The sequence below is a fragment of the Capra hircus genome, chromosome 17, assembly GCF_001704415.2.
Source record: "Capra hircus breed San Clemente chromosome 17, ASM170441v1, whole genome shotgun sequence".
Taxonomy (NCBI): Eukaryota; Metazoa; Chordata; class Mammalia; order Artiodactyla; family Bovidae; genus Capra; species Capra hircus.
The window spans coordinates 16,821,241-16,834,053 of NC_030824.1; the positions used below are offsets into that span (position 1 = coordinate 16,821,241).

Consider the following 12,813-nt stretch of genomic DNA (forward strand, 5'->3'; position numbering starts at 1 on the left):
GCTGAGGGGTCCTCTCCCAGCTGTGAGCCGGTGACTTTGCACAAGGTCAGCAGGCCTGAACACTGGAGGACAGCAAGTGCATGCGTTCCCTACAGAGGTGCCCTTCAGAGCTGCACTTCATTGGCTGCAGAGGCAGGTGGAACCTGAAGCCCTTTATCGCCGCCAATGCTCTGCTTGGACCCGAGCCCAGAAAACCTCTGAGCTCTGCCTGGAGGGCCTGGACATTGCTAATGGTTTAAACATTCTGCCCTTCACAAGTCTGACATTTCACTTCTCCCTTCGTCTGGCTTTGTGGGACTCATTCACAGTATTTGCCTACCAAATTGCTACAGCAAGTTTTTTTGTTTTTTATTAATGTTTATTAATTGTAATTAATTGCTTTACAGTGCTCTGTTAGTTTCTGTCATACAGCAAAGTGAATCAGCCATATGTCCCCTTTTTGGGATTTCCTTCCTATTTAGGTCACCACAGAGCGGAGTAGAGTTCCCCTGTGCTGTGCAGTAGGTTCTCATTAGTTATTTGTTTTATGCATAGCAGTGTGTGTATGTCAATCCTAGTCTCCCAGTTCATCCCACCTGCCTCTGTAGGATGTTTTGAAAAGGGAAGACTCTCCTTGCCTAGAGTCTTCCTATCTACTGAGCAATGTGTAACTTTAGGAGCAGGCCAATAGCTCAGCTTTGAGCTTGGATAACATGTTGGTGCAAGCGTATCAGCACTTGTAGAGTGGTCAGCTTCTTGCAGGTATAATATTATGACACACAAAGCATTTCTTAGCTGTCCGGGAAATATTAAATAGAAAAAAGCATATGCCATAGCTGTTTGCCAGATTAGACTACAAGACTATCAGCTAGTTTCAAAACATTGGGTATGTTTGTCCAAATTAGGATTGCAGGAGGGTGGAACATAGAACTTTCTTGTCAGGCAGAATAAATCTTAGTAACATTTTGTCTTTATTGTGATTTCTATACACAGAGGATGTGGTGGTGGCCATTTTAACAAAGCTCCTATTGTAAAGGAGCAGAGAGGATTTTTTTTAAAGCTTCAATTAAATTAGATGTAATTTCTTGGTGTGTTTTAACTATTTATCGATTTTTTCTCCTTTTTTTCTACTAGAGTATATTGACAAACCTATTTGTCTCCTAGTACTACTTATTTAGGCTTGTATTTTTTTCTTGAGTTTTAAAATGTATGACTGCATTTTCATTTTCATTGTAGGTGGAAAGCCAGATGACATCACCGTCCTTCTCTCAATAGTGGCTGAGTATACAGACTGACTCACCTAGGTGTCGACTCCTGCCTCCCCTTCATCATCCCAAATTCTCCCCTGCCGTGTGTGCTGATCCTGCTGGCAGGACCACGTCTCTTTGCCACTGATCTCAATGGCCAGTGATGTAAACCTTTTGCCTGTCTTTTTGAGATCCTTGTTGAGAACCACTACTGTCATTCTACTGCTCATATCTGCCAGCAACATTTGAAGAAAATCAAGATCTGAAGATTGGCCTTCACATTGTCCTTTCCATGATGGGATGGATGTTTTCAAAGCCAAAATGACTTACTTTTTGAAAACGGTTGAAGTATTGAAAATGAGTAATATTGGTAAAGTGAATTCAAAATTACAGTGTGTAAAAGGGATTTTAAAAGTCTGACACAAATTGTATGTTATGATACATCTACTAGAAACATGCTCATCAAATGATGCGTTACACGTGTACTATACAGTCTGTGTTATGATCGAGTGTAACTATATTTTCATTATAAACTCCTATTTTTCAGGGGCTTATAATTTTGCTCTAAAACATTGCTCTGGATTATAAAATCTTGATCCTAGGAGCCTTTTTTTTTTTTTTTTTTGTTGCAGGTTGGAAAGAAATTCAGTTTAGTTCTATGGATGCAAATGTTTCATGGTTTTTAAAAGATGCTTAATTGTGCTCCTGTGATGAAAGTTTTAGCATTTTAGTGCATATCACAGGCTGGTGGCTTATCTGCAGGAGGGGTTAGGGAGACTCCTTACCAGAATTTTATAATGAATATTATTCAAGGTTATAAAATTCCTCAAGGCCTAGGTATTTAATGTTGCAGCTGAAATTCCTCCCAGCTGTCTGGTATGATTCCCCCATGTGAGAGCTTGAGGCCCACAGGCCTGAAGGGTTGAGAATAGACAGCTCTAACTTTGAATTTTCTTGGCCTATCAGGTCATGCTACCCCTCATGTCTTAGACCTGTCGCTAGTAGCCTTGCCTTCTGTAGACAAATTCAGGGAGTCCAGGTGAAAGAGCATCATGGGCACAAGAGTCCACAAGGAAGATGTCTAGTGATGACCTGACATTTGCATTTGCCCTCCACAGAAACGTAGGAGTTTCCAAATCAAGCTTAATGTTTACAGTTTCCAAATAGCCATCTTGCAGTGTATAGTTTTCCTATAAAATTACCCCATATCCAGTTTTTCCATTATCTGCAAGCTCAAAGTTATTTTTAAGGTTTGTGTACAAGTCGACTGCTGTAAAGATACATATTTTGGGGTCAGTTTTTTTCCTTCATTAACTTGGTGGTAGAAAAATATATATACTTAGAAATCCTTAAATTAAAGCCATGTTTTATATATAAGTCAGGTAACATTGGTGTATAGATAAGAATGCAATTAAACCTGATGAGAATCTACTGGAGGAGAATATAGACAGTCTCTTTCTCTAAAGGAGATACTTACTCCCTGGTTTATTGCATTAAAACTTATGTTTGAGGTTACCTCAACTTGTTTTAAAAAGATTTTGTTTTGTGAATTTGTACTGTATATTTGAGTAACTGTCAAGCTTGTTTTATTTAAAATTGTTTAACATGTACCATGTACATGTCATTACTATATTTCAATGCATCATGCTTGTAACAGGCATTTCATTTATAATAAGAATGAGTTATTCATTTGTAAGCCGTTCAGTAATTTATCTACTATTCCTAAATTGGCATAATGTTTAGATACCTATTTTGAATCACCTTTAATTACTTGTCAGAATGCCTTAACTACCCTAACTTGACAAAACAGAATTTGGTAAAGGAGATCGGGGGGTGGGGTAGGGAGTGGAGAGGGACTGTTTAAATAATGAGAACCCATCGTGCTGTGATAATACACAGACGGGTGAGTGGCAAGTGGCAGGGTATTTATTTTGCACAAACTATTTGCAGTCTTTCTGTATTTAAAAAGTAAAGAAAGTTGCATCCAGAAAGGTTTTGTTGGAAGGAATACATTTACACTTGGACTGACAACTTCAGTTCTTTTGTTGGGTTTTTGATTATTTCTGGTCAGAGGCATGGAGCCTTATGACCCAGGTGTATTCTGTATTAGTTTTCCATTGCGTACACTTAATTCCTGGTAAGAGCAGTGCTGGTCAAGTCACTGGCTTTTCTCTGCACCCATCTAAACTCATCAAACACCGTCTTCATAAAGGTAGATTGATGGTATTTTACACAACTCATTTAATCAACTTAGTATTTTTTGAGAAATGATTGTTAGAAATTGACGACGTGTTTCAGTGATGTTGAAAACAGTGGGACAAGAATTGAGTTTCACAGGGGAATTGACTTTGGACCTGGCCTGTAGATTAGGGACACAAAATATTTTCTCTCCCCCCCCCCCGCCCTTTTTGTGTTATGCACTTAATTTTATGACTTTGAGGGTCTGTTGGAGTGCTGTTTAACAACTCTCCTACTCTCAATGGTCAGAGGCTTTGTAGGTACCCATACTGGAATTTTCCAGGCCGCAGGACCCAAGTCTTTGTGGGGCGTGCCTAACATATACCACTTGGTGGGTCTAATTCTAAACTTGATGTGTTAATTGTACTTTAAGTCAAGCAGTATAAACACACACATTTGCCTCGTGTAGTGGACTTTTATAACAAAAGAGAATTTGGATTTCTAATTTACAAATGGCAAATTATTTATCCCTCTCTGGATGCACCAAAGACCAGTAAAGTTTATAGCTTTTCCATCTATATTTATAAAGCAATACTGTATTATAAAAGTCAATATTTTTATCACATGCTTGAAATTTTTATTTTGTTCTGTTTAAAATGTGCACTCTAAACATATCAGAACCTTATTTCTTCCTGTGAACTTAGGCTGCCTGCGCACAAAAAAAAAAAAAAAAAAATTACCGAACGGATATGCAGTAGAGTCCATACGCTCTTAAAACTGAAGCAAGAAATGAGGTTGGGAGAACAAGTTCTTTGTCCTGAATTACTGTACTGGCTTGACATGGTTGATGGGTACTAAATCACAAAAGAATCCATTCCAATTGTGTATGTCTGGGGGTTGGGCTGTGACTAGATTTAGAAAATAGACCTCAAGCTTTGCATGGTGGGCAGGTATCTTATCCCATCGGTTGCATTTGTTCTGGATAGAACAGTAGCCTTCAGTACCACCTTCAGTACCACCAACGTACCACATCAAGTAACAAGGCAGGAATTGTGGGAATTCACTGAGTCAGTTTTGAGCATTTTGGAGATTGTAAACAAGATTGGCTAGAACTGTAAATGTTTGTACTTTTGAATAAGTTCATGGTTCCTTGTCACCTTATACCAGCTATCTTTGGTAGAAGCTACAGCATCCAATCTATCACATTTGTGCATTTAACAAATTTTGCAATAGCAAAAAACCCAAAATCTGCTTATAAAACATTTGGAACAGAAAACATTTGGATTCCACTTGTTTTAAAAAAAAAATTATTTGCAAAATTGGTCTTAGTTAAAAATCAGCAGTTGTCCATGTCAAAATTTTAACTGTAAGCAGGTAGTTTGTGGCAAAGATGGCTAAACAATGAAGCAAGTTTGAATTTGTGTATGCTAATAAGCTGCTTTTTTCTGTTGAGACTATCATTATTTGTCTTATTACCCAAGAGGCAATGACCTGAATTGGATGTCTGAAGTTTAACTTATGCAGGAATAGTTCTGTAAATACATTTAAATAAACTGTAAAGATATTTAATAAATATAGTATTTATACTAATCTGTGTACTCCGTTTAATTTGAGTAGTAACAAGACACTGGCCTTGACATTGAGTTTGTTGGTCTCTATCAGGTCCTCATTTCCAAGCCTCTCAGTCTAGCAGTGACTCCATACTTTGTGGCTGTCGTTTCCATCTTTCACTAGTTGATCGCTAAGGCTCTTTTTCACCAGCTGATTTACTACATCAGTTTAGCTTCATTGAATGTAACAGACAGCTGTTCTCCCAGCTGGGAAAACTAGCATTTTTTAAATGATATGTGAAGTCAGACACAAATCTGGTGTCATTTGAATTTAGCATTCTGTATCCAAATTCTAAAATCCAAACTACAACCTGACAGTGGTAACTATCTTTTACAGACCAGTGCTAAATCTAGGTGATCACTAGTGATGGTGCCTTCACAGGCCAAACCGCCCTGGCCCATTTCAGTGAGCGAATCAGAAACTTCATCCTCAGCAAGGAGACCTACACTTATTCTTGGATATAATATCCTCTGGGTAGTCATCTGCATTTGTTAGGAATATGTGTAGTTCATTGTTAATCATCAGTGTAAACAAAAGATACATAAATCTTTAGCCTACAATGTGGAATTATGTGGGCATTACCGATTTCCACAAAAAGCTTGGTGAAAGCCCATTTTCATTCACTGAGGAACATTTCGGGATGAACTTGAGTTTTTATTAGGTTATTGTGGGTAGTTCTGACTCATCACCAAGCTACATGAGCCAGACTCATTCTGGTTTCAGTTAGAACTCTGTTCACAGTTCTAAAGTTAACTAATCCACTCAGCCACCTTTGTTTAGTTAATCCTCACAAAATCTAAAGCACAACTGCTTGCCAGTTAATATTTCCTTGTGATTTGATGGTTTCATAGACTCAACAATAAGGTGTTACAGAAGTCTAGTTTGTCAGGTTATAACTGACTATAAACAGGTTTAGGGGAGGGAGAGGCATACATCATAAGATGTTACATAACAATGTTATTGTGTCAGATTGTTTAGCTTGTGCAGGTAAGAAGCTAATTCTTAAAGAGGCAAAGAACAGAGACATTAATCTTCCCCCTCATTCCACTCTAGACCCAGGCTCTCTTGGCAGTGGAGGCTGCTGTTCTATGTCAGCTAATACAGAAATAATTTCTTGGCATCCCTTCCATTCTTTTCTGCATCACACTGCAAAATTTTTAAATCACATTATTTAACTTAAATTCTTAATATAAGCAATGGAGAAAAAGTTGGTTTTTTTGCCCTTTATTTATTTTAATTTTTGCAATGCTGGGTTGGTTTCTGCCACACAACAATGTGAATCAGCCACAATCGTACATGCCCTCTCTCTGGGCCTCCCCTCATCCCATCCCTCCAGGCCATCACAGCACAAGACTGCTCCCTGTGCTACACAGCAACGTCTCATCAGCTATCCATCTTACACCTGATAGTGCATATATGTTGACGCTGCTTCCTCCATTCATCTCACTCTCTTCCCCTGCTGTGTAAAAGTTACTGCTTTCTCCATTCATCTCACTCTCTTCCCCTGCTGTGTAAAAGTTACGATCTTACATGAGAAAAGATTTCAGGATGTTTTAATCTGTCAGAAAGCATCAAAACTCAAAACACTTGCAATCAAATACAAAAGATACCTGAACTTTACAAGCCATTCTGATGCACTTGAAATGGCTGCTACAGAAAGTTTAAATAACTATAAAACTGGCAAGAAAATGCTAAAAACTCTATTGTAAATAAACAATACATTGAAGAATTTGTTTTTTTTTTTGGCCATGCCATGCAGCTTGTTGAACCTTAGGTCCCAAAGATCGAACCTGTGATGGAATCAGAGATCAAACCCTGGCCCCCTGAATGGAAACTCAAGAGTCCTAACCACTGGACTGCCAGGGAATTCCCTGAACTGAAGAAAATTCTAATGAGCTTTTTCCCTACACAAAAAACTTTTCTGCCTCCCACATAGCATAATGGATTTAAAACAAGTTACATTTATTGACAAGTAGTTATTTCTAGATATGGTGGTTGTACAAGATGATGTGTAGATAACCAGTAGCCCATTCTCCAGGAAGCCCAAGACAGTATCTTCATAGATTTAAATGTGAAAATGTGTTTGCGGTACAAGTGAACCAGTAAATGGGCAGGGGGCGAGCTCAGTCATCATTGTTAGAATGTGGAGAAACTGCCATTATTCATGTCCTCTTCACTGTCACTTGCTGTTGCCAGACTCTGGAAAGGGAGGCTGCAGGGTTCTTGTCGGTCAGAAGAAACTGCTCCAAAGAACATGCAAGAGAACTGGGGGTGGGGGGGTGGGGGTGGATAACTTGTTTATTCAAAGCAAGTCAGTGCTTGTCAAATGCCTCTTTTCAGAAACTCAGCCACTGTGGTCTCACATTAGCTGATGGTTCATGAGATATCCAGAACCTTCATGAGTGGCCCAAAACATCCTAAGGTAAAACCCTTCCCTGGACTCCAGAGGCACACAGTTTGGGATCAGTGATCTTCAGACTACCCTGCCCGAGCCACTGAAACCAACACCAGGGCTGTGGGAGACAGATGAACAGGCTGGCTACCTTCCTCCACTTCATCCATCCTCTCCCCTTTCCCTCTTGCTGTGACAGAAGCTACTCCTGACCAGAGTCAGTCCTTCCCTCCCTGTCTCTAACTCCCAGCCCCTCCCATGCCTCCTCTACTGGATAGGAATATCAGCATTTTAAAATAATCAGATGTCTCATTAAAACATATAGCCTCATCCACGTCCTCCCTCCAACTTAATCTCTGCTGTAGAACTGTCTACACGTGCTTTTTCTATTTTCTCATTCTCCTACTCTTAGGTCCTATTAAAAAAGCTCCTGACCCTCATATAGAGATTGTCCTTATAATGGTCACCAAAAATTGGCAGATTCCCTAAACTGATAGCCATTCTCAGTCTCCATCCCACTAGATACTCACTCTGACACTCTTCTCATACCTTCCCCATGCTATGTTCTTCTGGTGGTTCTTCAGTTGGCTTGCCTTTTTATTATTATTATTAAATTTATTCCTCTTTAAATGAAACAAACATGAATGTTTACCCTCTTCTACCCACACTTTGAATCGGGGTTTCTCAATCTTAGCACTGCTGACACTGGAGGACTTAAGTTTCTTTGCTGTGCGGGCTGTCCCGCTCCTGGGAGGACACAGAGCAGCACCCCTGGCCTCTACCTGAGATGCCAGTGGCAGCCCACTTTCCTGAACTGCGACATCCAGAAGTGTCTGCAGACATTGATGGCTCTGTGTCCCCTGGCTGTGGTTAAGAGCCACTGCTTTAAATGGTGGCAATCTTCTCTGCCACGCCCTCTCTCTAGGAACTCGCATTCACACTGCTGGCAGAGATTACTGTGTATATGCCAGGGAGTCTCACAGTTAGAATTTGAGCTTCCTATCTCCTACTACCTACTTGATTTCTGCAACTTATATCCAAAATAGAATTCATGATCTTAGGACTGAACCTGTTTCTCCATCCTTGATACCTCCCTTTCCCTTAAGCTCCATGACCGATCCATCACAAAGTCCTGCTGTTTTATTTCCTCAATTGGCTGTTTACTTTGGCCACTTCTCTCCATTTACTGAATCACCATCTTTCAGACACCACAACTGAGTTTCCAGTCTTGCTTCACTGCACTGTGGGCAGCCTTCCCTGTTAAAACCCTTCAAATACTTTCAATGCCACAGTACCTGACATGGCCATTTACCTCCGACATGAGTTGGAGCTCACTCACTGCTCCAGCTTCATTCACCCTGTGCCATTGTTTCCCCTTGTCTACCTGCCCTCTGGCCACACTGGTCTTCCTCCAGGTCCTTAAAACTACCACACTCCCTCCACGACAGGGGCCTCTGCACATGCCACATCCACTCAGCTTCCCCCTGCTATCTTATCCTTTCCAGCTCAGCTCCAAACACCAGTTTCAAAGACTTTCTGACCTCCTGGAGTAGGTCAGCTCACACTTTAAATCCTCTCAAAGCACCTTGAACTTTTCCTTTATTAAAGTTACCACAGGTTAGTTTTTTAAATTATCATATGTTTAGTCATATGGTTATTTGTTTAATGTCTACCTCCCCCACCCACCATCCCCAGTCTATAATCAAGTTTAGGAACCTTTCTTGTTTATTTTGCACACCACTGTATACCCACGTCTATGACGCAAGGCCCTCAACAAATACTGGTGGGAGTTGCATGGTAGGTATCAAGCATGAATAAACAAACGATCCCTATTCTTGGCTCACCCTTACAAATCAGAAACTGAAGATGCCCTCTGCATGGGGCACTTCAGACAGCAGTTGCTGAACCTTGGCTCCAGATGCTGCTGCTGCTAAGTCGCTTCAGTCATGTCCGACTCTGTGCGACCCCATAGGCGGCAGCCCACTAGGTTCCCCCATCCCTGGGATTCTCCAGGCAAGAACACTGGAGTGGGTTGCCATTTCCTTCTCCAATGCAAGAAAGTGAAAAGTGAAAGTGAAGTCACTCAGTCGCAACCCCATGGACTGCAGCCTTCCAGGCTCCTCCGTCCATGGGATTTTCTAGGCGAAACACCCCAAATTAGCTGTGATATTGCCTGTGGTAGGCAGAATGATGGTCTGCCTTCACCCCCAAAGATGTCCACGTCTTAATCCCAGGACCTTGCGAATATATCACAAGGCAAAAGGGAATTAAAAGAGCAAGTGGAATAAGGTTGCTATCCAGGTAGGCCCAGTGGGAAATCGCAACGACCCTTAAATGTGGAAATCAGCATCAGAGTGAGGAAATGTGAAATGGACTCCACCAGCCATTGCTGGTTTAAAGCTGAGGGGTAACCATGACTAAAAAATGCAGATGATCTCAAGAAGAAAGGAAAAGAAAGCAAGCAGACTCTTCCCTAGTCTCCACAAAGGGACATGGCCTTGCCAATGCTTTGATTTTAGCTCAATGAGACCCATTTTGGACTTCTGAACTGAAAGATAATTGGGGTTGTTTTAAGCCACTAAGCTTGTGGTAATTTGCTATAGCAGCAATAAGAAACTAATACACAGGTAAGCTAAAAATCTTAGTTTACTATGGTCTTTGGGAGCTGCCCTGAATCTGCCACTGACTTAAGGTCAAATGTCATTTGCTACCCTCTCTTGTCCCCACCTACTCTTCAGCCTCTAAATCGTTCATGGCTGGATGATCAAGCCCTTCCCTACTATCTAATAGTCTTCTAATGCAGAAAGTCTGTGAATAGCTATGTAATTTGGAATGAGTCCAAGTTCTATATGAATTGAGTAAGAAGGTGCATTGTTATAAAAAATTTTTTTAACAGTATACATGTTTTCTTAAAAATAGAACTGCCATACAATCCAGCAATTCCACTTCTGCTATTTTTCTGAAAAAAATAAAAACACTAATGCAAAAAAGTATCTGCACCCCTATATTCTTTGCAGCATTATTTATAAGAGCCAAGATATAGAAGTGACCTGTGTCCATCAACAGATGAAGGGATAAAGAAGATGCGGTGCATATAAAAGGAGCATTACTCAGCCACAAAAAAGAATGAAAGTCTTGCCATTTATAACAAAATCAATGAACCTACAAGGTATTATACTAAGGGCAATAAGTCATAAAAAGACAAACACTGTAAGATTTCACTTATATATGGAATCTAAAAAGCTAGACAAATGAACAAGCATAATGAAACAGAAACAGACTCATAGATCCAGAAAACAAACAGGTGGCTGCCAGAGCAGAGAGGTGTGGGGGGTGAGTGAACCAGGTGAGGGAGATTAAGAGGTACAAATTCCAGCTACAACATAAATGAGTCATGTGGATGAAATGTACAGCATGAAGAAATAGTCAACAATATTATCATAACTTTTATGGGACTTTGGTCTTTGAAAACCACTCAATTTCTATTATTGTGATCATTTTATAATGTGTGGAAATACTGAATCATTATGTTATGCACATAGAACTTACATAGTGTTTTACGTCAATCATACTTCAGTCAAAAAAGATAACAATACTAGATATTTTCCCTCATTTTGGTGTCCCTGAGAGCTGTGTATAACTTCTTGATTAAACTTATTGAAAATCCACAATGGAAAAAATATTGGTCGTTATTTAGAATATAGTAATATTTCTCTGTGCTGTGCTTAGTCACTCAGTCATGTTTGACTCTTTGCAACCCCATGGACTGTAGCCTGCCAGGCTCTGCTGTCCATGGACTTCTCCAGGCAAGAATACTGGAATTGGTTGCCATGCCCTCCTCCAGAGGATCTTCCCAACCCAGGGATCAAACCAGGGTCTCCTGCATTGCAGGCAGATTCTTTACCAGCTGAGCTATCAGGGAAGCCCAATACTCCTCTACAATAGTTTAATTTTGAAAACCCCCTTCCCCAAAGTAGACTACTACCATATATTTATTTTTTTTAATAAGGTGAATTTAAAAATTGGTTTCATTTTGGAATTTTGTGATACTATTGGAGGGATTTTAAAAATTTTCTTGGGCTATCCCAAACCAGGTCTGAAGGTCTGCCAACTACTGGCTTACGCACGAGGAATACAGAGATGAATAAGACTCAGGTCTGCCCTTGATGAACTCACAATCCACCTAGTAGAGTAACGGGCATATCTATCAAGTTACTATGTGACAGTAATAATGAGTAGAATGAGAAGACTTCAGAAGGAGGTGTATCATTTGAGTTGGGCTTTGAAGGTGGGTAGGAGTTTGAACAGTGAAAAGAGGAATACCACTGCCCTGAAATGTAGGTGCAATAATATGAGCAAAAGTAGAACACAAAAGTATATGCAGAATGTTTCCATTAAGATCAGGAACTAGTAAGCAGGCACATTCTCTCCACTCTAAATGCTGTACCAGAGGTTATGCGCTAATGCAACTGAACAAAAGAATCAGTTGGAGGCATTAAAGAAGGAATGAAACTGTTGGTATATAAAAAAGTGACATATAGCAAGTATGTCTGAAACCCTGAGAGAGTCAGTGATAAAACGAATGGAAATAATAACATAAGTCAGCAGGATAGTATGATATAAAATTAACACAAAAAACAATAGCCTTCATATACATAAAAGGCAGTGAGAAAACAGAAAACATAACATCCATTCACAGTAGCAATATAAAAGGTTATTTAGGAATAAGCTTAATAATAAATGTGTAAATATATGAGAAACATTTTTAAAACACTCCTGAAAGACACAAAAGTAGACCTGAATAAATGGAAATACATTGCCTGTAATTATAGACAGAATGACTCAACATCATAAAGATGTCACTTAACATCCTCAAGTTAACAGAAATTTAAGGAAATTCTAATAAAAAAAACACCAATAGATTTTTATGGAGTTGGATACATTGATATTAAAGTTCAAATAAAAAATATATACTCAGGAATAACCAGGACAAAAACTGACAAAATCTAAAAGGGATACTAAATCTACCAGACATTAAAACATAATCTGAAGGACTAGAACTGGACCTCAGAGGAGGAAATGAGAAGATTATATTAAATACTCTAGGGAAAGTCCCCTAATGCCATTTCAAGGAGTTTAAGTGAAATTCTATGGGAAAAGTGGACAATCCAAGAAATTTAAAAGCAGGAGAGTGATGCTGAGCACTGACTATCTGCCAGCTCCATCCATTAGCTCCATTAATTTTTACAACAATTCAATTTCACAACAGTTCATCATTATTATCCTCATTTTACTAACAGAAAGAAAACTGAAGCAAAGATATGTAACTTGTCCAAGTCACACAAGTGGCAAGACAGAGACTCCAACCCAGGAGCCCTATACCTTATTGTAAGGTCCAAACAGAAT

At 39.6% G+C, this 12,813-nt stretch overlaps 1 protein-coding gene across 1 annotated transcript in view; it reads left to right on the forward strand.

Moving 5' to 3' along the window:
- Window positions 1-4,994, forward strand: part of PPTC7 (PTC7 protein phosphatase homolog) — a 42,400-nt gene extending 37,406 nt beyond the window's left edge. The window contains exon 6 of the mRNA XM_013970669.2: window positions 1,216-4,994. Within this exon, the coding sequence (XP_013826123.2) occupies window positions 1,216-1,274 (59 nt within the window). The 3' untranslated portion in view covers window positions 1,275-4,994. The remainder of the gene's footprint in view (window positions 1-1,215) is intronic.